A 24,193-nucleotide genomic window follows, 5' to 3' on the forward strand; every position below is an offset into this window, starting at 1 on the left:
TAGGCGGAAGGCCAGGGTATTGAGGGAGCTAGGCCCGCTAAGCCCAAGTGTGCGCCGGGGTTTCTTGCCTTTCTTCCGCCAATGTTGAGGGAAAAAAATTATATCTCAAAATATCTTTAGAAAAGGAAGTCCCAGCGCTCGGAGGCTTAGCTGACAGAGAAGGGGGTTGCGTGGCTGCGAGTCTCAGAACTACTGTTTGGGAGCCCCAAAACCAGTGCTGGCACCCGCGCCGCACGGGCGCGCAGTTCCTTCCCCGGTAGGTAACTCGGAAGAGCCGGGAGGGTGGCGGCCTCAGGGCGCAGGATCGGGCAAACCTGACGCTCAGGAGCTCGGCTACCGAAAACCAGAATGGCCACGCGTTGTAGATGGAAGCCTGCAGTGCCAGCATCCAGGCTGGAGGCAGTAAAGATTGCCGCGAGTTCAAGGCCAGTGAGCTCCAGGCTGGACAACAGAATGAGCGCCAGACCAGCATGGGTTAAGCGATTTGAAGACCAGCCTAAGCTACTGAATAAGTTTGAGGGTAGCCTGGGTTACAGAGTGCATTCGAGGCCAGCCTGGGCCACAGAGTGAGTTGAAGACCAGCCTTGGCTACATAGCAAGTTCAAGGACAGCCTATGCTACATACTAAGACCCACTCTCAAACATCCGTAAAAAACAATATAGAGACAAAAAACAAACAAACAAAAAAACCCAAAAAACAAAACAGAAGAAGCAACAGTACCTGGGAGAAGACTCTGGAAATGAGTAAGGGTTTTCTGCAAGGGTGAGGTGGGTGTGAGAGCAGTCAGGATCCTTTAAAGATGAGGGAAAGAGGACTCCACTCTGGAAATGGGGTGCCAGCTTTGGATAATAGAGAGGAGTTTACTTTTAGAAGAGGGAAGGAACCTATGGGTAGAGCTCCTGTAGAAGACTCTGGGGGCGGGCATGAGAGGTGGTCCCTTTGGATTTGGAAAGGTGGGAAGGAGTTTCCTGATTGTACACAAGAAAACAAGGGTGCAGGAAGACCTGTGTTGCGGGCTGCTCGGAGAGGTTTCAGTGCATTTGCCCCGTGACAGACAGGCTCAGGAACTGTCTGTCCTGTGTGTGCAGGCTAGAGCATGGGAACCCCGAAACCGCTTATTTTGCCCTGGCTGGTGTCACAGCTGGACCAGGGGCAGCTGAAAGGCGTGGCCTGGCTGGACGAGAACCGGACAAAATTCAGGATCCCGTGGAAGCATGGCCTACGGCAGGACGCACAGATGGCTGACTTTGGCATCTTCCAGGTGCTGGGGGAAAGACTTGAGAGGCATTTCTGAGTGTGGCTAGACCGGGGCTGGGGGTGGGATAGGACTGGAGGGACAGACGGGAATTGATCGGCAGATTCTAGGAACAGAATCCTGAAAGCCAGGTTGAGTCTCTTAAGAAACGTTCTGGAGCAATGGTTCTCAGTCTCTGGGACGCAACCCCTTTGGGGATTGAATGACAATTTCATTGAAAAACAAGAATTTTGACTTATAACAAAACTACAGTTATAAAATAGCAGTACAAGTAATTTTGAGGCTGAGGGGAATCAGTGCAACACAAGGAACTGCATTAGGGTAGTTGAGAACAGCTGTTTTGAGGGTGGGCTCTTGATTTTAGAACCCTTAAGCCTTAAGAGTTGAGACTGCCCTCAAGATGGGGTTATTTGCTTCTCGATCAGCATGGTAGTAAGAATGTGAGGTGGCCTGGGGTGAGGTACCAAGTAGATCCTAGAATGCAGGCTTAAAAAAACAAAAGCCTTGAAGGTGGACATGGTGACATGAGTTTGTCAGCACCATGGGCAGTGTGGGGGTGGGTGGGGTCACCGCTTGAAACCCACCTTTGGTTATAATGTTTAAAACCCTACCTCAAAATCAAAACGATTTTTCTTTAGTGTGGAAATAGTGGGAAAATATGAGGATGGAGGTCCTGGGGACTCTGTCAAGAATCAGAAATGGATGGCGTGTGGTGGGAGGTGTCAGGGCCTTGGGCCAGAGTCTAAGTCGTCTTGTCGTTGAATCTCTGATGTTTCAGGCCTGGGCAGAAGCCAGTGGTGCCTATACCCCGGGGAAGGATAAGCCAGACCTGTCAACCTGGAAGAGGAATTTCCGGTCAGCCCTGAACCGGAAAGAAGTGTTGCGGTTAGCTGAAGACAGGAGCAAGGACCCTTTCGACCCTCATAAAGTGTATGAGTTTGTGACTCCAGGTGTGTGTGACAAGGCTGGCCTGGGGGGTCACAGAAAGCTTGGCATCAGGAGGGTCTCTGCCACTCCCACGCTCACTTCCACTCTGGACAGGAGCGAGGGACTTCGTACATCTGGACACCTCTCCTGACACCAATGGCAGAAGCAGCCTGCCTGACACACAGGTGAGGAAGCAGTCGTCCTGTGCCTCAGCCTTCTCCCCCACCCCCGTGCCCCAGCCCTTCCCCCTGGACCTCCATTCCCCCACCAGTTTGCTGCCCTCTTGACTCAGCTAAAGCTGTTGACCAGCTAGCACCCTCCTCCTCCAGGAAGACCTACCAGAGTTATTTGACATGGCTTTAGGGCCCCTCACAGATGAGGGGTCCGATGTGAACAACTTCCCAAACCCAGCACCCCAAGAAAATCCACTGAGGCAGCTGCTAGCTGAGGAACGTGAGTGCCAGCTGTGGCGTGGGAAGGGCTGTGGCAGGGAGCGTTCCTTACCCTGGTCCTCTTCACCTCTCCCCTTTCATCCCGCTGCTCAGAATGGGAGTTCGAGGTGACCGTCTTCTACCGAGGCCGCCAGGTCTTCCAGCAGACACTTTTTTGCCCGGGGGGCCTGCGGCTGGTGGGCAGCACAGCTGACAACATGACACTACCCTGGCAGCCAGTCACCCTGCCCGATCCTGAGGGGTTTCTGACAGACAAGCTTGCGAGGGAGTACGTGAGGCATGTGCTCAAAGGGCTGGGCAACGGGCTGGCACTGTGGCGGGCGGGACAGTGCCTCTGGGCCCAGCGCCTAGGCCACTCGCATGCCTTCTGGGCTCTGGGTGAGGAGCTGCTTCCTGACAGTGGGAGAGGGCCCGATGGAGAGGTCCCCAAAGACAAGGACGGAGGCGTGTTCGACCTCAGGCCCTTCGTGGCAGGTGAGTACCCTATGGAATTGACAGGCCATGGTGGCTGATTGAATTCAGAGCCTGCTATTAAGTTTTGTGGCAAAAAGGCCTGTGCCACCAAGTCTAGGGACCAGCTGCTGAAACTGTTGAACCTAATGTAGTACAAGCACCACCGTATAAGACACTCTGGTGTGTCCACATTTCCTAGTGTATACAGAAGTGATAGTGAGGCTGGGAGCTTGCCTCAGTGGATAGTGGCCCAAGATGAAGTCCCCTACGGTCCTGCCGTCCAGCAGAGGTTTGTGGAGTAATGAGCCCAGCACATACCTCTAGTTATCCCCACCAGCCAAAGACATGGACTGTCGAGAGTCCACAAGAGCCAACTGGAGAATTCTGCAGCTGTTTTGAGGCAGGGTCTCTCTCCGTAGTCTGGGCCTCCCTAGTTCTAGGGTGCCATGTGTCAGCAGAGAGCTGGTTTGAAGTTGCATTTATATTTGAACCTTGAGGTTTCTGAGGCAGGCTCTTGCTCTTACTGCTTCTGCTAGCCTTGGACTCTCATGCCTCCTACCATGTCCTCAAGGGCTGGCATCGAATGTCAGAGCCGCAGCGGGCCCGAGCAGCTGGGGAACCATCCCAACAGCCTCCTGAGCTAAGGCCCTCCTCACTGCCGCTGCTGCAGGAGGGAAGGAGTGAGGAGCACTTGTTTGTGTCTGCAGGGACTTTTCCAGACAGGCAGTGAACAGCAGCGTCAGGGAAGGTACAAGTTGAGCGGGTGGACAGGGTAGAAGCCATCCTTTCTTTTCTGACCTAACTCTTGGGTTCCCAGATCTGATTGCCTTCATGGAAGGAAGTGGACACTCACCACGCTACACTCTGTGGTTCTGTGTGGGGGAAATGTGGCCCCAGGACCAGCCGTGGATCAAGAGGCTTGTGATGGTCAAGGTGCCAGCTGTCTCATGCTACTGGGGATGGGAGGGTCCACTTGTGGAGGACCGTGCAGCACCCCGGGACTAAGACCCTCAGAAGCCCGTCTGCGAAACAGCAACTCCAACAGGCCCCCGCAGCCACTGTTCCCCATCCCAGAAGTCTCTGGGTGTCCTCCACAGGGCTCATCCAGTATCCAGAGCTTATTCTTACTCTAGACCCCGTAGCTGGCAGCTGCAGGTCTTTGCAGCCTTTGACGTGTGTGGCTCCCAGGGGCTCCCATCAGTTAGGTGGGGCGGTCAGAGTTCCTAGCAGCCCTAGGCTGAGTGAGGGTCCACCCTGGTCCACAGCTGGCAGCCCCTAGCTGACTGGAGCTGTCTTCCTCCTTCAGGTTGTTCCTACATGTCTTAAGGAGCTGTTAGAGATGGCCCGGGAAGGGGGAGCCTCCTCACTGAAAACCGTGGACTTGCACATCTCCAACAGCCAGCCTATCTCCCTTACCTCTGACCAGTACAAGGCCTGTCTCCAGGACCTGGTGGAGAACATGGACTTCCAGGCCACTGGAGAGACCTGAGCCCCACTCAGCTGTTACCAATAAAGCAGTTCATGCCACCATCCCAAGTCTGCTGTTGCACTGACTCTAGGCCGGTGATTTAGTCTCCAGGGGTCTCCCTCTTCCCATCTGCAGCTGAGGGTTAGGTGCTCCAGGAGGGAGGCACATGGACAAAATACAGCACGGCTGCCAAGGTCCTGGAGAAAGTAGCACAAAGGAAGCAAAGACAGGACAGATCCAGAGCTGCACACACATTGTCCCTACGTGGAGCAAGGGACGCTGTCACAGGCTGTGATGTGTCTGCGTGGTGATAGTTGGCAACTGGCAAGCTTGCGGTGGGGCGGGCTGACTTGCCACCATGGACTGAGTCACTGCAGCCTCACAGTGCTGCTGACACACACCAGAGGCCACTCAGGTGATGCTTGCCCCTGCCTCCTGTTACCCTCTTACCCCCACATTCCTAAGTCTGGTGTGACACCTTCATGGCTCATCGCACACAAACCCCAACTCTTTTCTCCTGAAAAAAAAGAGCATGTCTTTTTTTTTTTTTTTTTTTTTTTTGGAGACAGGATCTAGCGGTTTTTGAACTCACAGAGATCCATTTACTTCAAGGGTGCAGCACTACGCCTGTCTGTATTTCATGAAATCTTTAATGAAATTGGAGGGGGCATGACAGAAGGGCTGGGGCTGTGGGGGGCAGGCTGAAGGGCTAGGTCAACGGGCAGGAACACGGCTGGGTGGGGGGCTCTCCTCTTCCTCACAGCAACCTTCCCCATCATCCCACTGTTGGGGGGGGGGCGTAGTGGGGAAGTGGAGCCATAAATATGTCCAGAATCTCAGAGGCACAGGGACAGAGAGAGGAGTCTCAGAGAGGGGGAAGGGGCAGGCCTGGGCCACCCTTGTCTGGGGGCCCTGGTTCCTTGGGTGGTCGAGGAGGTCCTGGGGGGTCCCCTGGCTTGCGACCGTGCTTGCGGAAGTAGCGGTAGCGCTGGACGTAGGCCCTCACCAGGTTGCTCACCTTGACAGGGTTGATCTCCCCGCTTTTGCTGTGGCAGATCTGCAGAACCAGGAACAACTGAGTTCCTGCCAACCCCAGGGCACCCTCAACCTTGACTCAGTCATCAGCTGACCTACCCTATGCCCCTCTCCTGAACCCAGGTCCCCAGTCCCACAGTCCCTTGGCCCCACCTTGTGGACAGCCTTCCTCAGGATGTCCTTGTACTCCTCCTTGGTGATGTCTTTCTTCTGGTAGTATGGCTTGATGGCCAACTTCACCTCCTCCACTGCCCGCTCCTGTGTGTGGAGCTTCTTCAGGTACTGGTGGGTATGAGACAAGGACAGTCAAGACCAAACAAGTAGGGAAGACCTACAGCTCCCTCACCCTGTCCTGCCCAGGCCCAGCAGTCTGCTGGGAGACAAACCAGTCAAAGACAATACTACTGCCTTTTATGCAGTGCTGGGATTGGAGCTGAGGGCTGGCCTTCTTTCTGTACAGTGTCTCTAATTTAAAGTTGTCCATTCTTGCCCTCAACTTTTAAATCTCCTGCCTCAGCCTCAAGTAGTAGGATCAGAGGTGTGTGCCCCACCCCGACTCCACCAGCTGGCTCACACCTATTCCTAAGCGGAACATACAGGGCTCTTCTGACCTCAGACCTTAAGTGACAGGGATACCAGCTTAGCTGCTCATACCCTGGTCTGGTTCAGGTCATGTCACCTGAGCTCTGGCAGAAGCACAGAAGGGGCTGAGTGGTTGAGCCCAGGCAGCTCAGGCTGCTAAGGTGGACAACATCAAAAGGGGACCCAGCCTTCCACCCTTGGGGAACTAGATCCCGTGATTCATGAAAAATGGGACACCACCATTAAGGGAGCTGTGCTGAGAGACTGAGGTTCCTGGGAGAGCCTGGTGTCCATGACCACAGGTAGAGCTAGAGCCACTTTCCCAAAGCAAGTGTATGGAGGCAGGCCAGAGACAAGTAGGACAGAACCTGGTAGCAGGCAGGCTGAGTGTGGGCTAATGGACCCTGGGAGGTCAGGGTCTAATACACATGCTTTGGTTAATCGGGGTACACATGTCCCAGCTATAGGGAGAGACAGTCTTAGCTCTATGGGCCATGAGATTCCCAAGTAACACAGAAGAGGGGCTGCCTGCCATACCATAAAACACTTGCAAAGAAAACACAAATAGCGCTAGCGGCCTGGCTAGCAGCACAGGAACCTGAACGCTGGGCTCTGTGAGCTGAGGCCATCTGTTTCCTGTTGAAGCACTCTGAGGCAGAGCAGTGGGGAGAGCCTCAGGGTTGTCTGGGCCATGACCAGGCAAATCCATCTAGATTGGATTTAAAGGAAGCAGTCCTAAACTGTTCTTTGACTGTAGGGTCCTCACTCCAGCTGGGCGTGGCCTTGTCATCACCTCCCTTGGCTTCGCATGCTAGGGTTACAGACCTGAGTTTGTATGTCCAGCCTGGCCCTAAGTGCTTGACATTCTTGACAAACCTATGTCTCCTAGTTACATAAAGGTGGGGCGCAACTGAAGCAATTAAAAGAGGTGTTTATACATACATGTATACATACACAAACTAGAAGTGTTTTAAATTCTTCTACACACTAATTATTTTTTTCTGTTTGTTTTGTTTTGTTTTATCCAGACAGGGTTTTTCTGTGTAGCCCTGGCTGTCCTGGAACTCACTCTGTAGACCAGGCTGGCCTTGAACTCAGAAATCCGCCTGCCTCTGCCTCCCAAGTGCTGGGATTAAAGGCGTGTGCCACCACGCCTGGCTCACACTAATTCTTTTTTATCTGGAATGGAGGGTGGAATCCAGGGCTTCATGCATGCTGGCAAGCACTCAGTAGCTGAGCGGCACCTCCACCCTGCACTCAGCTCCATCCATCTAGCCCTCTGACTCTCCCGCCCGTCTCACCTTGTCAGTGTCCCCACGTCCCTCTGAGCTGCTGCTGCCCTCTCTCTTGTCAGACGCAGGGGCTAGCCCAGTGGGCGTAGGAGGGGTAGAGCCACAGCCCCCTATGGGGAGGCTGCCAGGAAGCAGGTAGCTGGACGGGCCTGGGGGCAGACCCAAGGAAGTGGGCACGGGAGCTGGGGTCACCCCAAGAGTGGAGGGTGGCTTCCGGTGGCTGAGGATCTGTGAGAAGAGAGTATGATGAGCCAAGAGAGGTGGAAGGGAAGAGGGGGCTTTGTTCCCCCTCTGTTCCCTCAAATTTCCCAACGGTGTGGAGCAACAGGCTCCTCTTCTGGCCAATACCTTGCCCTAAGGCCTGCTGGGAGTTGTAGTTCCTCTCCTACCCTGAGGCAATGGACAAAGGAAAGGGCTGCGGGGACTCTTCCCCATGGGAGCCCACCTGGTTGGTGGCCTGGATCAGCTCCTGGGCCTTTGCGCGGCTGGCCAGGTTGGCTTCTTCCATCTTGAACAGCAGTGCAGTCACTGCAATGGACAGAGGGAGGGCAATCAAGGCAGATAGCAGGATGGAGAGTAGCCAGGTTCCTCACCTGATCTCAGGACATGCTATAAAACCTCAGCTCAGAACAGAGGGACCTCATCCACTGAGAATCCACTCAAGGGGCTGGCTGTGTGTCAAGGAGTACATCTGCTTACTGACCCACGCAAGTCCCAGCCTTCCCCCACCTACAGGAAACCAGCACCCTGCTTGAGCTCCCCACTCTGTCCTATTCTACCTAGTTCTGCATGGACCAATCTCCTCTGTTCCAATAGCTCCCTGCTTGCCAGAGCCTGGAGTAGACCCTGCCTGTTCTGTCCATCCAACCCTATCTACCCACCCCTCTCCCCACTTCCGAAGACTCACAGGCCAGGACACCACTGGTAGTACAGTCCACACCAGCAGGCAGGTTCCAGGGCATGGGTGGGGGTAGCGTTGGCAGCTGGGAGACCCTAGCAGCTGGCCCATCCTCTGCACCGGAGTCTCCGGCTGTAGACCCTGCACTGGGGGCAGTGCTTGGGGCAGCTGCAGCGGTGCTGGTGGCTGTGGTAGTGGCAGGCTGCTGTTCCTCCTCCTCCTCTTCCTCTTCTTCCTCCTCTTCCTCCTCCTCCTCTGCCCCTACTCGGACCCCGGTGTCCTCACTGGCTTCCTCTGGTAGGAAGGAGACTTCAGGGGTCTTGCAGCTGCTATCCACAGTCTGGGAGTCCGGGGTGAGTGCAGGTGGAGGTGGGGCTACCTTAGGTGGTGGAGTACTGGGGGCCTTGGTGGTCCGCTCCTCCCCAGACCATGATGTTTCCTCTGTCCCCTTGGTGCTTGCTGCCTGGCTGCAGCTGTCGGCCTTGGACTTCTTCAGTGAGCCAGGCCCACCACTGGCCGTGCTACTGCCTCCGCTGCGAACCTTCTTCCTTGTCTTCGACGGCTTCGTCTTTCCCTTGGTCCCCTTAGCTTTCTTGGCCCCAGCCTTGGCCTTGGCCTTGGTCTTTTTGGGCTTGTTGCTACCCGGGGCCACCTTGGCCACCTCTGCAGGAGCCCGCTCATCCGGCTTGAGGAATGGTGAGCGGCTCTCACGGTCACGGCTGAACTTGACCCCAATGGAGCCCAGGCCTGAAGACGAGGAATCCTTGGCAGGGGTGGTGCTGCTGACGCCCTCTCGGATGAGCACGGCCACCTTGGACTGCAGTTTTACCTTGCGAGAGGAGCAGGAGGACGACGAGGAGGAGGACCCACTGCTTGGGGGTGCTTTGGGCAGCGGCCCTGAGCCAGGCGTCGAGTCCTTAGGTGGCCGCGTCTTCTTGGATGACCTGTCCCTGTCTCGGCCCCGGTCTTCGAGGGCCTTCCGACGAGACCCTTTCTCCCTTGAGGATGAAGATGAGGATGCAGCCCCTGAACGCCTCCGGTCCTTGTCACTCTTGCCACCCCGCTCGTCCGCACTCAGACCCTCAGAGTCATATAGGACCTCACGCTTCGGGGACACAGCAGGTGCTGGTGAAGGTGCGCGTGGCTCTGCCTTGTCGGGGCGACCCACTGTGATGGTCCGTTTGATGGCGAACAGGTCATGGTCTGTGAGGTCCTGGATAGAAGGTGGCACAGCCCCGCGGCGTCGGCTATCACGGTCAGAGCCTGAGGGAGGCACAGATGCGGGCAGCTTCTCTAAGTCCCCAGAACGCTTCTCTGCCCGAGAGCGGGAGCGCTTCTTCTTCTTCTTGCCACCCTCGCGCCGCTTGCCCCGGTGCCGTTCACGTCGTGAGGAGGATGATGAAGACGCTGCTGGAGGTGGAGAGGCTGAGCGCCTTCGGCGCCTGCGCTTCTCCCGGGAACGTGAGCGGTGACCTCCACGTCTGCGGTCAGCGCTGCGGGAACGTGACCGGCGTCGAGAACGGGAGCGTGATCGACGCCGGGCCGTGGAGTGTGAGCCAAGCTTGCGCTCACGTGAACGGTGCTTCTTAGCTTCCCAGGATGGCGAATCCGGTGGAGCAGGGTCCCCGCTGCGCTGTCGCTCCCGTCGAGCCTTCTTCCGAGCAGGCGGCGGGCCTGGCGAGGCAGAGCGCTGGCGGTAGCGCTCACGTCGCTGCGTTAGGATCTTGCGGCGCAGGTCCAGGCCGCCCCAGCGGGCATCAGCGGCTGGTGGTGCAGGTGGCTCACCTAGGTCCACTTGCAGTGCGCCCTCGCCATCAGAGTCAGCATGTAGTGACAGGAAGTCGTCACCCTCAGGGGCACGTGGAGCAGAGGCTGGGGGCGCAGCAGGGGCGGCCACCGAAGCCAAGGTGGCTACAGAGGCGGGAGGCTGACGAGGTCGTGCAGCACGGAACAGTGACACTGCCACCCTGGGCTCTTCCTCAGGCTGCACAATCTCGCCCTCCTCTATCTCGGGGTCAGTCGGGGGTAGTGGTGGCAGTGGCAGCGCTGGTGCACCAGCCGTCACGACTTCCACCGAAACCTTGCCCTCAAGGCAGGCCTCAGCCTCAGGTCCCACCACAAAGACCCTGCGGCGCGGGGCCCCTTCGGCCCGAGTGGAGTCGGCCTGTGGTGGCGTCCCTGGGGCTCCCAGCGTCTGCGGGGGTGGGGGTTCCCGGTGGGGGCTGTCGTCACCTGGGAAGTCCTGGCTCAAGCTGTTGTCATCGTAGATGCCAGCCAGGGTCTCCGAGATGCGGCTGATGCTCTGTGACAGACCCTCCTCTTCCTCCTCCTCCTCCTCTTCCTCCTCCTCCTCTGGAGAGGGCGTCCCAGCTGATGAGCTGGGATTGGAGCCCGTGGGCTCAAAGGGGTCGTATTTTTGCTCTGGGGCTGGCGGCGGGGAGTAGGCCTCATCGGTGGGGTGGAAGGGATCATAGATGTCAAATCGCGGGGCAGGCAGAGCTGGGGGAGGTGGGGGTGGAGGAGGAGGAGGAGGAGAAGGTGAAGATGAAGATGGGGAAGGGGAAGGGGAGGATGAGGCAGAGGAGGGTGCAGGTGGTGGAGCAGGCCCTCCATCCCCTGTGCCCAAGGTGAGGAGGTGACGGGAACAGGCAGGTCGAGATGCATGGGACTGTGGCGAAACTGCAGAGAACAGAGTAGACAGAGTTATAGTCAGTAATGAATCACTCCTCTCCCAGGGCAGAGGCCTACAGACAGGCCAGCGCTGCTGCAGAGACAGGAGAGCACACTGGGGTGGTGAAGTCGGGGACTGGGAGCGTGGCTCAGCTGCAGAGCACTGGCCAAGTGTGTGAGGACACCTAGAACAGCAGAAAATGGTCCCGACGACCACCCCTGAGCCCAGGCGAAGCACTGACTTAATCTCACAAACCACTGGCTGGTCTAAAGCCAACAAAGTGCCTTGACTACTACAGTGCTGTCCCACAGGCCACAGGAGCCCACTGCCTCCTGGAGGAGCTGAGCCTGCTCTGTGGAGAGGAATCAGCTTAGATCATGAAATGACAGAGCTGGAAGCTTGGCAGAACAAGACAATCCTTACAATTTTTTTTTTTGCCATCAACCTGCAGCTGAGGTCTTAGAAGCAAGAGCCACTAACCTGTAGGGACATCACAACAAAGTACCTTCCCCTCTCACAGGCCAGGCTCTGCATGCCTCCTTAGTCTGCCCCTCAACAGCCACTTCACCTGTGCTCTTAACACAGCAATGATAGCTGGGCCTAGACTCAAACGACTATCTGAGCACAGAAACTAAGTCCCCCACCCAAAAGGGACCATTGAGGACAATGCCAGTGCCTCATGCAGACCCAGGTCACAGCACTCTACTCATGTGAGCATCAGTACATGGCTCAACCTGCTGACTTCAGATTCCTTCTATAAAATCAAAGCCTGCTCATTTCCTAAACTCACGGTAAGCTGCTTGATGTCAGGCTCAGTCCAGGGGTGTCAGAAAAGCAAGCCCCGCTTTCAGGGAACTAACTCATCCCGAGGACAAGGTTCACACCCAGAACCCAGGGGGACCATGACTAACTCACAGTGAGACTCCCCACTCCCTGCTCCTTTCATCATTTCAACACAGGACACACTAGTGTCTAGAAGCACAGGGTGACATGTGAATTCTGGTACAGGGGAAGATCATGAGTGACTACCATGTTCCTTTTCCTGTGCTCTTAATATTTTCCAAAATAAAACAAACAAAAACTAAAACGTAAACAAGCAAGTGTGGTGGCTCACGCGTTTAATCTCAGCACCCAACGGGCAGAGGCAGCCAGTAAATTCAAGGCCAGTCTTGTCTCTAATGAGTTCCAGGACAGCCAGGGCTACACAGAGAAATACTGTCTTGAAAAAGACAAACAGAAATGCTGAGGTGGGCGTGATGGCATGCACCTACCGTTCCAGCATACATGGGAGGAACATCAAGAGTTTTAAGGCCAGAGTGAGCTACAAGGCAAGATTCATCTCTCAAAAATAAAACAGAGACTAAGGACATAACTCAGTGGATCCAGGTGTGAGGCCCCGGGTCCAATGCCGGAACACACACATACATAGACAGATAGTAGGGAAGGGCCAGCAACAAGATGTCACAGTGAATAAAGGCAGCTGTCACCAAATCTAAAGACCCGACTTAGATCCCTGGAACCCACTTGGCAGAGAAGAACAAACTCCTGAAAGCTGACCTATGGCTTCCAGCCACAAGTGTAATTTAAAAACAAACAATAACAACAACAACAAAAAAACCCAAAACACACAACAGCCTTGTCAGTTCAGTTTAGAAACTAAGAAAAACCCTGAGCAGGACAAAACCACAGTGCTAAGTGTCAGGGAGGCTCAGTGACAGTCTAAGCAATGCCACACTCTCTGTCCCCAAGCTTTGTCTTTAAAACATCACCACAAAGGGTGGTGGTCAAGACTGTAATCGCAGCACAAGAGAGGGTAACGCAGGACTGCCACAAGTTCCAGGCCAGTCTAGGCAATAGGACAAGACCCCACCTCAAAAATATAAAAAAGCTACCATACCATAATTTCAGAGTCCCATGAGAATCACTGGCCTTTGTCTGTGTCAACAGGTTCTACTGGAACATTTCTACCTCAGGGGTTGGCTTTTGGAGTCAGGCTCTCCTGGTATTGCCCACATTAGTCTTTTGTTTTTTTGGATTTTGGGGGTTTTTTATGTTTGTTTGTTTGTTTTTTTTTTTTTTTTTGGTTTTTCGAGACAGGGTTTCTCTGTGTAGCCCTGGCTGTCCTGGAACTCACTTTATAGACCAGGCTGGCCTCGAACTCAGAAATCCGCCTGCCTCTGCCTCCCAAGTGCTGGGATTAAAGGTGTGTACCACCACTGCCCAGCTCACATTAGTCTTGAACTCAGGGAGGGGCTCCACAGTTCCTCTTCAGCCTACCAGGTATCTGAGACCCACAGTCAAGGCTACACTCACAGTTCCTCCTGTCAGCCTCAAGGTGGGTCATGGGAGTTAGGTACCATGTCCTCTGAGCCCAACTCACAACTGAGAAGGGACAATGTGACTGTGACTTGCCTCAGTGAAGTCATAAGCCACGTTCTTCCAGGCACTGGGACTGATGGCTACCAAAGACTAACTGTACACAAGTTAGCCCTTCTCTCTACTCCACTTCTTTTTTTTTTTTTTTTTCTTTAAAGATTTATTTATCTATTATATGTAAGTACACTGTAGCTGTTTTCAGACACACCAGAAGAGGGCATCAGATCTCGTTACGGATTGTTGTGAGCCACCATGTGGTTGCTGGGATTTGAACTCAGGACCTTCAGAAGAACAGTCAGTGCTCTTACCCACTGAGCCATCTCACCAGTCCCTCCACTCCACTTCTAAACACACACAGGGAGGGAGGTTCCCTGTTGGGGCTCTGGGTGTCCTGGAAGCTCCAGCTAGATGGCCTGCAGATGTGCCTTTCCACTCAGACTACAGCTGGTCACCAGGTTCACCAATGGAGCTTGTGAGGAGCCACCTCCTAACAGATGACTCCCCAACTCAAAGACACTCTAGGCAGCTCTGATAGCTGTGTTCAGCATGCTCGATGCCCCTATGTCCTCCCCCGCCCTGGGCATTCGCTCTATGAGAGTATGAACTAATTTATAACTAATATAAGCATCCTTCCTACCTTCACTTCAGACAGCATAAGTGATGCTAGCGGCTTACCTTGGTGGCAGAGTGCTTGCTGAACAGGTGTGAGGCCCCCAGCCCCCGGGCCCATGAATTAACACATAAATACAGTTGACCACCCACCCACCCAACAGTGCAGGCCAACATACCCGCCTTTCCTGTCCTCCAGGCCCTGAGGCGGGGAAACAGACTGGGCACAGGTAGAGGCATGGGGTCCCTGTCACCGATGCGGACCTCAGCCACCAGCTCTAGGATGTCCTCACTTCTGCAAGGCAGAGGAAATGGTGAGCCCTAGCAGTGCCATACCTCTCAGGACAGGGTCACCCCACCTTCAGCTGTCCAGGTTCTTACTCGCCAGGCTGAAGGTCCAGGCGGCTGGGAACCCAGGTGTCCGGGGGATCCAGGATGCTCACCAGCTCCACAAGGAAGCTATCTGCAGCTGTGTCCAATACCTGGAAGGGGCCAAGTTGGGCTCTGTTCTGTGAGCACTCACCCCGACAACATTCCTAGTCCCAGCCTCTCAGGAACCCACCAATCTGCCACAGGAACCTTTTGGAATCCAACCAACCTCATCTTAATGGTCTCCAGGGGCCAGCTTAGTCGGGGATCTGGTCCCCAGACTCCTGTCACAGCCCACCAGAGTCACACCAGACCCAGGGGTTTAGATCCCCAGTTCCTCTGTCTTGCAGGCCCCAGGATGAAGGCTGGTGGACACTCTTACTCACAGTGGCCGTGTCAGCAGCCCCTGACTCCTGTGACCGAGGCTCTGACCGAGGGCTCCGGCAGCAGCGCCTCCATCGTAGGCCACGACACCGAGAGCCATCTGGATAGACATTGAAGTAAGATAGGATTCAATGTTGGGCTTTGCAGAGCGCAGGAAGCAGGGCAAGACCTAGTATTTGCTAAGGGGGCACCTACCACCTCCCACCTTCTGCAGGACCCTGAGCTCCCCCAACTCAATCTGGGATGGGCTTACCAAAGGGCATGTCTCTGCTTGGCCTGTGAGCCCTGCCCAGTCCTGGCTAAATGTCGCCTGCCTCCCAAGTGTCCTACTACCCTGATCACCTCTAGTCAGTCCAAAAGGCACGCTGGGTTCCCTGCCAACTAGGTCTTCCTCCAGACAAACCCAGTACCCTGGACCCTGATGATGCTAGCACAAGAGTGGCACCCAGGACACCTCAGAAAGAAGAAAGATAAGAACCCAGAGGACAGCAGAAGCCTAAGAGGACAAGTGGGCCTCATACCTTTATCATTGGGCAGGTCTCCCTGCAGGGAGCTTCCCACAGCCTGCTGAATGGCCCGCTGCAAAAGGGGGGAAAAAAACAAAAATCAGGACCAAGACCTCTCTAATGTCTGCTGTTTGGAAAGCACATTCCAGGCACCCAGCAGCCAGAGTCCACAAAGAAACCCAATTCTTTCTGAAGGCCCGGGCCAGGGCCTGAACCCTCAGCCCATACTTCAGAGCATGAGAACCTAGGCCCCCCAGGCCTCACTGCACCCAGCTTTCTTACCAAAATAAAAGCAGAAGGAGAAAGGGCAGGATCTCTGTCAGGTGGACCGTCTCCCCGATCCTCTCCCGACTCTTCTGTTTTACCTCGAGACTCATCTTCCTCCTCCATGGTCACCTGGGGTTGAGGCAACAGTTTGAAGTGAAGGCTGAGGGAGGCAGGTCAGAGGTGAAAGAAGACCTCAAGAGCCTCCAGTGCATCCTCCTTTAGAGTCCCTCTCTTCTGCCTCATTCCTGATGACCTTGTACATGGTTCCACGCTGACCTGCAGGTACTAGAGCCATTCTTATCCTTATTCTGGATTTCAGCTGCCTCTCCATCAATGGAAGGACTGCTCAGCCACCTGCTCCAACATCTGGCCCTCCATTGCCCACAGCTTCCCAAAGCTCCTAGTCAAACCTCCAATTAATTACCCGACCAGGTCGAATAGATTCAAACTCAACCCTGACTTCGGGTGTCATGATTTTAAGAGTGTGCTTCAGTCTCAGAAAGCCACCTTCCCCACAGCGAGGAATGTGCAGACATGCTCAGTGGTACACTGTAACAGGTACCGTAGATTCACACAGCATTCATCATCCTCCATGGCGAGGAACCCAAGAGTTTTATTTACAGCCACACTATACAACTATGATAGTATGATCTACACAACCACCACACCATTTTTAAAACAAAAATGCCAAATTTCAGAAAGGCATGCTGTCCTCCCAGCCCCATTGGGACACTTGCCTATCACCCAGCTGCCTGTCCTGTGGAAGCATGGCCAAAGCCTCGGTGATGTCACGGGAATTCTGAGCTTTGAGTGCCCAGTCAGGTAGTTGAAAGAGCATCCTTCAGACTGGTGGATGTCTTGATTGAGGCTTCAGAAAACATGAACGTCACAGCTGTAAACCTCCCCACAGCTGTCAAACCTGCTACTCTGAAAACACCTAATCTTGGAATTCCTAAAAGTTCTAGGCTCCCTAAACCACACTAGTGCTTATCTGAAAATGGCAAAATAGTAGCATCTCTTACACTGGTTTGCACATATAAATGGCTGGATACACATTAGCAATAATTGTATCAGTAGCCCTTAGACCAGGGTTCACCTTTTGACCTCAGCCTTGATCTCAGTCCTACTCTGAAACTATACCTTGGCCTCCATAACCCCTCATCTCCAGCTCTCCAAACCTTCAGCTTCTTCCTGATTCCCTCAGGCATGCCTTACTCTAATGGCCCCTCTACCACATCCAAGCTTCTCTAAGCTAACATTCAAGACTTTCCTTCCCTGTATAGCGATAATTCCCAGCTCTGAGGCTGCTGTCTCACAGTCTGATACACATCTTATCCAGAGCACTGACTGTCACAGAAAAAAAAAGAAAAAAAAAAAATGTACCAAGAGCTCCTGGCTGCAGAGTTGGAGATCCCCAAAACCATAGACATTGTAAGGCTCTGCAGACCATGTGAGATCAGTGATCCCTCAATTACAGGGCTCTGGGAGCAATTTAGTGATTCACAAACAGTTCATTACACAAAGTACATAAAACATAATGGAAAATACTTCCCAAGTTTCAAATGGAACCACGAGTTTGCAGGACTGGAGTAATATTAGTAAAATACATATGTTGGCATGCACTTAATCTCATCGAATAACGCATTTTTTCCTTCCTATCAAGGTCAAGTTGCAGAGCACTGCACAAAATGATTCTAGACAGCTCTACAGACCCTCAGGAATGATTCTAACTCCTCAGCACGGGGACAACACAGGTTCTTTTTTGTTTGAAATCATTTTCTTTTTAATTACCTTCTGAAAGGCAAGTACATTTGAGCTGGATAAAATTCCCAGCGTTTTCTGTTGTATTATTCTCTATACATTTGTCTAGTCTCCAAAAGCACTTGAATTTGCTCCAAGACATAGACTGTATTCTTGCAATCACTGGATGATTCTAGTTCCTTCAAACTACCCCACCCTACCCCACCCACCCCTATCTCCGAGTCACCCCCACATAAAACAGTTCCCAGACCTTAGCGACTCATTTATGCCTCTGGGCACATCACAAAGCTTGCTTCCCTCTCCCTAGGTGGGAGCACATCTCTTTCTTCCAGGTGGACCTTAACACTTCCTAGTCCTTGAAGAGAGCTTCCAGGCCTCAGAAATGGTCCCAGATCCATGTAGATGAGCCGAATGCAGAGGCCAGCACGAGGAGAGACTTCCCAGCCCTAACAAATACACCCCAGTGAACTAGGTGACTCTGCAGACCCCCTTAACTCCTGGGGGAGTGAAGATCTCAAGATGGCCCCAAAAGCCTCTCGACAGACCCTAGCCTACGGTCGCACATAAAAACCATCTACAGCGCCTGCAGACGTGTCCGGGCTCAGCAATGGGAAGGAGGACCGGCCTAGGCGCGGTCCAGGCCATACGAACGCCCTCTGGCACCCACGGGCGCGTCCCGGGCCCTAAGAAGGCCCCCTACTCAAGAGACTGCCTTGGCCGCTGCAGCCGGGTCCGGGGGTGCCACGCTACGCTCTCCAGGCCCCGTGGCATACGGGCGACACTCGGAGGTGACTAGCGACCCGACTCCGCCCCGCCCACCCCGCTAGGCCCGAGCCCCGCGGCCCGGACCGCCGCCGCCATCTTACCCCGCCGCTCGGGCTGCGGCTCCGGTCCCGGCGCGGGGCGGGGCGGAATGGGGCGGGGCTCGCGATTTGAGCTGGGGAGGGGCGGAACCGAATTGCCGCGGCGCTTGCCGGGATTTCAAGTACTCAGCTGGGTTTCCGAAAGGCCGGACGGACGGGAGGCGACTCCGTTTCCCAGAAATCAATGCGACACACGGAGGTGGAGTGCGCGCGCTGGATGCCGGGAGATGTAGTCCGTGTGAAGACTCCGTCACGCGGGGCCAGTGTAGGGGTGAGAGGTGAAGTGGGCGGGGCTGCTGGAGCGCGCGGTGCGACCCCCCCCACAGTGCCCTGCGTGCGCGGGGAAAAGGGCGGCGGATCAGGAAGTGATGTAAAAAAGGCGCTCCGTTGTTGAGATCCATGGGAATTGTAGTTCAATTAAGATGGATGCTACCCCGCCCATAGTCGTCCTTTCTAAATATGAAACCCTTCTAATTTTTTCCCCCTATAAATCCTAAGAAGATTTTTTGAGAAGCTGTCTTATGTATCTCAGACGGGCTTGGAACTTGCTGCTGTCATTCTGCTTCTGTTTCCCCAGTGCTGGGACTCGTCAGTCATCATGCCCAGCTTATAAAATTATTTATTTTGGGGGTACTAGAGATTGAATTTAGAAGCTCATACATGGTAGACAAACGTTCTCTGTATCACTAAACTGTATCTATAGTCCTCTTTTCGTTTTTTTTTTTTTTTAATTTTGAGATAGGTTCATTCTAAGATGTCTAGAATAGGCTTTAACTTAAAATAATCTCCATTGATGGCTCAGTGGGTAAGAGCACCCGACTGCTCTCCCAAAGGTCCGGAGTTCAAATCCCAGCAACCACATGGTGGCTCATAACCATCAGTAACAAGATCTGACGCCCTCTTCTGGAGTGTCTGAAGACAGCTACAGTGTACTTACATATAATAAATAAATAAATCTTTTAAAAAAAATAATAATCTCCATTAAATTCGGAACTCGGGAGTGAAACCAGAGCACCTTCACTCAGGACAGGAAAGTCCATAATCTGAGTCCTCTGATTCACAGCAGAAGAGTGAAGACTCATTTCCCTCTTCCTTGGGACTCAGGAATTTCAATCCTCTTCCCTTTCAGGCCGTCGATACCATACCTTACACAAATATAAGTGCTAAATCCTTCCAGTACCCTCCCGGAGCACTCATGCCCTCGAACCCTGAATTCTGGGTCCCCAGACTCTCCATCCTTTGGCCCCATGAGTCCAGACTCTCGGCTTTCCCAGCCGCCCCTCCCGACGCACTGTTCTCCCTAGGAAGGGAGAAATCCAGGTCTCTAACTCGATGCTCTCGCAGGAACCAGGTGTCTGAGCCATCAACTGCATCCTTGCAAAGCCCAGAAATCCTGGCTGTAGACCCGGACTTCCCGACTAGGATGAACTGGCTCATGGATTAGGAATGTGGTGATCTCACAGCCCGTCCTGCCCAGTTACCCTGCTGTCCCCCTCCAGGGCCCCAGCTCCCCTCCCAGTCTATCTTCCGTTTGGCTGGGACAGCGGGAACCGGAAGCCTAAGTCCCTAGGCAGGCCGAGACGCCAGCCTCTAGACCGAAGCTGGGGCAGAGAACTTGGCGACGATCCCAGGAAGGAGGCGGAGATTCATTTTTGAGACCTGTGCTGTCCTAAGATCGCCCTATATACGGCCCTGAGAAGGAGCCGGCGAGCCACACCTACCAGAAACAGTGGTCCTTAGATAATAACTACCGCAACATATAATTTGCATATCCCCGCCCCGAAGAAAACTTTTTCGCCCAAAGATGGGGTTTATTAGCATAGCTCCTCCTAAAGGCGGACTGCATGAAGAGAGCTCATGGCTAGGCTTAGGGTGGACACAGGGTCATTAGCATATCCCCACCCCTCTTGGAATTCCCCGTTTTTTGCAACCTTGTTTCCCCTACCCTTATTAGTCTAGCTCCTCCTTTACTCTGGCCTCGCCTCCTCTAGAAGCATCCGGAGACTCGTGTCCAAAGCTCATGTTTATGCAGTATCATTAGCATAACCCACCCCTTGGTCTCTCCTGACTCCCCCTAGGCGGTAGCGGCGGCAGCAGCAGCGGTGGCGACATGAGCAGCGGGGCGGCGTCCGGGACTGGGCGGGGGCGGCCCCGGGGCGGGGGGCCGGGACCCAGGGACCCCCCGCCCGGCGAGACTCACAAGCTGGTGGTCGTAGGCGGCGGCGGCGTGGGCAAGAGCGCGCTGACCATCCAGTTCATCCAGGTAGTGGGCCCTCACCGGGGAGGGTGTCCCCGAGATCGAGACTTTGAGCCCTTTGGGGGTTCCCTGAAACTTTCACTTCTCCCAGAACCATCATTAAGACCCTCCTAAGAGGATCTCTAACCCTAAAAGATCCCCTCTGATTGCGACTCCAAGTGCCCAGGGCCTCCACCCCCTTCTTGAGAGGAGGTTTCTCCTAATATGTCCTGGGACAGATCACCCTCCCAGAGGTACCCGAGAGCCCTCATCTAGTCTGTTTAGCCTTGCTCACCAACTGGGAGTACCCTAAATTCCAAACAGTTGCTCCATTCAGACCCTAAGCACTCCCCGAGGATCTAGCCTCCTGATCTTTGCCCAGACTTGGATTCTGAGACTCAGCTGGGACCACTCGGTCCTAAAACAGGCACCGTGTAACCAACCCCTGCTTGAAGATTTCCCTTCAGACCTGAGCTTTCAGGAAGATCCTGCTACATGACCAATACCCCATTCTACTAAATGCAGCCCCCCATCCTACCCCCAAGGAAAACCAACCATTTCTCCATCCTAAGTTCCCCACTCAAACTCCTTGCCCTCATCCCTGAAGAGTAGCTCCCAAGTCATCTCCAGGTTAAAAAAGAAAAGCATAGAACTCAGGTTTTTCTCAGCCTCCAGGGACCTGTTACTTGGAAGGTTCTAGGTCCCATAAATAGACCTCTCCTACATCTGGAACCGACCCTCCAGAATGCTCCAGGCTGTTATCACCCTTGGACATCTCCTAATTTACCTTGGGGTCCTAATCGTCTTCCCCTCCCCCCACACACACCAAATCTCATCATCTCCATTCCTTGCACCCCTTCCAGCCCCAGCCCTCAGCAAGCACTCTAGAGAGGAAGCCACTGTCAGCCTCAGCAGCCAAGTTCAGAAAATCCAGCCCAGCCCCGGAAACCTCCACCCAGTTCCCACGGGGAGCCTCCCCACAGCAGGGCAACACTAGGAAAGTGGGGGCCCACTTGCTGTTGTAGAAGTTCCTGGATGATAGACATTCACAGACAAGGAGTCTCTGGCAATGCCGTTGAGAAACCTACAGTGGGAAGAAAGAGCCCAAATTTGAGCCCCTAGCACCCAAGGCCAAACCTGGAGATGGCCAGAGGCCTGGTTGGAAGTAGCAGGACCCAGTCAGGAAGGGAGAGGCGGGATGAGGGTGGGGCTGCCTCTCCGAAGCAGGATTGGAACCTAGACCTTCCCAGGGGAGGAGACACTGGAGGCTGCTTGTGGAGGAGGGAGCAAGAGGGGGGGAGGAATGGGGGGGGGAGAGGACTGGAAGAGAGAGACAGCAAGATCAGCAGCTACTTTGCTCAACAAGAATTCTCAGAACCTGGTCACTGACCATTACCAGGTCAAATGTTAAGAGCTGAACAGGGAATTCTCTCCGATCAAAACTGTCTTCATCCTCAATTCTCCAATTGATGAAAAAGACTTGGAGACAGAAAGTGATTTGTTCAAAGTGGCGCAGCTGTTGTAGTGATGGCAAAGGAGGATGCTTTAAACTGAAGAAGACAGAGGGACTAAGAGAGGAAACGGGCGGGTGGGGGGGGGGGCATCGGCGACAGGGACTCACAACCTGACACCTGGGAAGGTGGGAACAGTACCACCGCCAGGAGCAGGTTAGAGATCCAGAGAGAAAGGAGGTGGACAGAAACCCAGAGAGGGGAGAGGGAAAGAGATGGGATGGTCAAAGACAGAGAGATCAGAGATGGGGCAGGGGTGGGGCGCTGAGAAACAGCAAGAGAGAGAGAGACCAAGAGAAAAAGACAGAGACATAGAGACTCAGGAGGGGGCAGGGAGAGAAAGACACAGAGACACAGAGAGACGGGGGATAGACTTGGAGAAGATATGGGGACAGGACTCTCTCTCTCTCTCTCTCTCTCTCTCACACACACACACACACACACACACACACTCACTCACACACACACTCACTCACACACACACACACACAGATTGCTTCAATGACAGTGATCTTCTCTATCCCCCAGTCCTACTTTGTGTCTGACTATGACCCCACCATTGAAGATTCCTACACAAAGATCTGCACTGTGGATGGCATCCCTGCACGGCTGGACAGTGAGGATGGCTGGGCTTGGAAGGGAGATGGGGGTTAAGGCTGGGGGGGGGCTGTGAACATGGCCAGGACAACCTGGGACCCACAGGTTCCTCTCCCTGTCTCCATAGTCCTGGACACTGCGGGGCAAGAGGAATTTGGTGCCATGCGGGAGCAGTACATGCGCGCTGGCAACGGCTTCCTGCTGGTGTTTGCCATTAATGACAGGCAGAGGTGAGGGGGCTGCTGGTGGGCCTGGATGAACACAGGGCAGGTTCCTGCCAAGGTGGTGCCTCATGCTACTGACTTCTCTTGCAGTTTCAATGAGGTAGGCAAGCTCTTCACGCAGATCCTCAGAGTCAAGGACCGGGATGATTTCCCTATTGTACTGGTTGGGAACAAGGCAGATCTGGAGAACCAGCGCCAGGTTTGGGATGCCCCCCTCCCCTCATAACCCCCATTTGGACCTAGGAAGCTCTCTCAGGTGACCGTCTCCTACTGCTCTGGATCCCTGGTCCCTCTACTGTCACAACTTTCACTTAGAGATGACCCCCAAGAGGAATCACCCATTGCTGAGCCACACCCCTGACCATCACTGAGGGATTCTAGGCAGGACCCCTAGCACTGAGCCACGGTCCTGGCCCTTATACTAATCCTTTGATACTGGTTCCCCTGGCCTGAACAAGAACACCCTTACTTCTTGCCTGCCTGCCTTCTTACCTAAAACACCTTCATAATCTTCCTGGCATCTCACTGAGATCGCTTCAACCCTCCAGTAGCCTCCTCTGGGGTCCTTCTAGAACTTTCTATCTGGAGCCTGCTGAGGTTATAGTCGAGGACACCTTGCGGCTTTCAGCGTCTCCTCTCCCTGACGCCTCCCTTTGTCCTCCTGCCTCGACTTCGCCAGGTTCTCCGATCTGAAGCCTCCACTTTCAGCACTTCCCACCACATGACTTACTTTGAGGCCTCAGCCAAGCTGCGTCTGAATGTCGATGAGGCATTCGAGCAGCTGGTGCGCGCTGTCCGGTGAGCACAATACCCCTTCCTGACCTCCGGTCCTCAGCCCTGCATCACACACTCACGGACTGCTTCCCACAGGAAATACCAGGAGCAAGAACTCCCTCCTAGCCCACCTAGTGCTCCCAGGAAGAAGGATGGGGGATGCCCCTGTGTCCTGCTGTAGCCAAATAGCCTCAAGCGACCAGCGCAAGCTCTCGGGACCAGCGGCCTCACACTTACCTACCGTGTGGCCCAAGGCTCACTCTGGCTGAGCCTCGGTTTCATCCTCTGGGTTCCTTTACTTATTTCCTGGCCTCCTGGGGCTACCACTGTGTGCCTTCTGTCAATACCTCCTCCTTTCCCCACGAGACCCTGTAGGGGGAGGAGCATCTTGTCACTGCTGTATATAAGCCCCAATCTTTCGGGAAAAATAAATATCACTGCCAATGACTGGACATGCCTTTTATTTGGTGAGTTGCTAGAAATGGACCTAGAGTCTCATGCCTGCTAGGCAAGGGCCCAACTCGGCATCCACAGCCCAGATCTTCTGTTTGTTGGATTGGTTGGTTTGGTGATTTTTTTTTTTTTTTTGCTTTGTTTTGTTTTTTCAAAACAGGGTTTCTCTGTGTAGTCCTGGCTGTCCTGGAACTCACTTTGTAGACCAGGCTGGCCTCGAACTCAGAAA

At 54.1% G+C, this 24,193-nt stretch overlaps 3 protein-coding genes across 11 annotated transcripts; 2 read left to right on the forward strand and 1 right to left on the reverse strand.

Moving 5' to 3' along the window:
• The first annotated feature begins 15 nt into the window (after positions 1 to 15).
• Positions 16 to 4,610, forward strand: Irf3 (interferon regulatory factor 3). 5 transcript variants are annotated; one of them, XR_003845278.1, is made up of 8 exons: positions 16 to 744; positions 1,090 to 1,262; positions 2,035 to 2,206; positions 2,298 to 2,368; positions 2,513 to 2,636; positions 2,729 to 3,109; positions 3,660 to 3,836; positions 3,906 to 3,997. XR_003845278.1 is itself a non-coding variant. In XM_029546814.1 (8 exons), the coding sequence occupies exons 2-8, from the start codon at positions 1,098 to 1,100 to the stop codon at positions 4,575 to 4,577; spliced, it is 1,212 nt and encodes a 403-aa protein (XP_029402674.1). In that variant the 5' UTR covers positions 16 to 768; positions 1,090 to 1,097; the 3' UTR covers positions 4,578 to 4,610. The 5 variants fall into 5 exon arrangements, 4 of the variants coding, with proteins under 4 accessions (XP_029402674.1, XP_021069816.1, XP_029402673.1 ...); XM_029546814.1 differs by lacking the exon at positions 3,660 to 3,836 and adding an exon at positions 4,395 to 4,610 and having other exon boundaries at positions 16 to 768; positions 3,906 to 4,021; XM_021214157.2 differs by lacking the exon at positions 3,660 to 3,836 and adding an exon at positions 4,395 to 4,610 and having other exon boundaries at positions 3,906 to 4,021.
• Positions 4,611 to 5,188: 578 nt separating this feature from the next.
• Scaf1 (SR-related CTD associated factor 1) lies at positions 5,189 to 18,358 on the reverse strand. Of its 5 annotated transcripts, none has more exons than XM_029538998.1 (12): positions 18,173 to 18,291; positions 16,283 to 16,413; positions 15,561 to 15,674; positions 15,294 to 15,351; positions 14,775 to 14,872; positions 14,401 to 14,501; positions 14,199 to 14,314; positions 8,373 to 11,042; positions 7,911 to 7,993; positions 7,475 to 7,693; positions 5,745 to 5,873; positions 5,189 to 5,613 (listed from the first exon to the last, which is right to left on the reverse strand). In XM_029538998.1, exons 3-12 carry the CDS (start codon positions 15,666 to 15,668, stop codon positions 5,422 to 5,424), a joined length of 3,774 nt encoding a protein of 1,257 aa, XP_029394858.1. In that variant the 5' UTR covers positions 15,669 to 15,674; positions 16,283 to 16,413; positions 18,173 to 18,291; the 3' UTR covers positions 5,189 to 5,421. The 5 variants fall into 5 exon arrangements, with proteins under 5 accessions (XP_029394858.1, XP_021054231.1, XP_029394864.1 ...); XM_021198572.2 differs by lacking the exon at positions 18,173 to 18,291 and adding an exon at positions 17,557 to 18,115; XM_029539004.1 differs by lacking the exon at positions 18,173 to 18,291 and adding an exon at positions 17,337 to 17,486.
• Positions 18,359 to 20,205: 1,847 nt separating this feature from the next.
• Positions 20,206 to 23,955, forward strand: Rras (RAS related). The gene is made up of 6 exons (XM_021209015.2): positions 20,206 to 20,432; positions 22,445 to 22,532; positions 22,641 to 22,743; positions 22,828 to 22,936; positions 23,417 to 23,535; positions 23,608 to 23,955. The coding sequence occupies exons 1-6, from the start codon at positions 20,280 to 20,282 to the stop codon at positions 23,690 to 23,692; spliced, it is 657 nt and encodes a 218-aa protein (XP_021064674.1). The 5' UTR covers positions 20,206 to 20,279; the 3' UTR covers positions 23,693 to 23,955.
• Positions 23,956 to 24,193: the final 238 nt, after the last annotated feature.

The sequence above is a fragment of the Mus pahari genome, chromosome 1 (genome assembly GCF_900095145.1).
Source record: "Mus pahari chromosome 1, PAHARI_EIJ_v1.1, whole genome shotgun sequence".
Taxonomy (NCBI): Eukaryota; Metazoa; Chordata; class Mammalia; order Rodentia; family Muridae; genus Mus; species Mus pahari.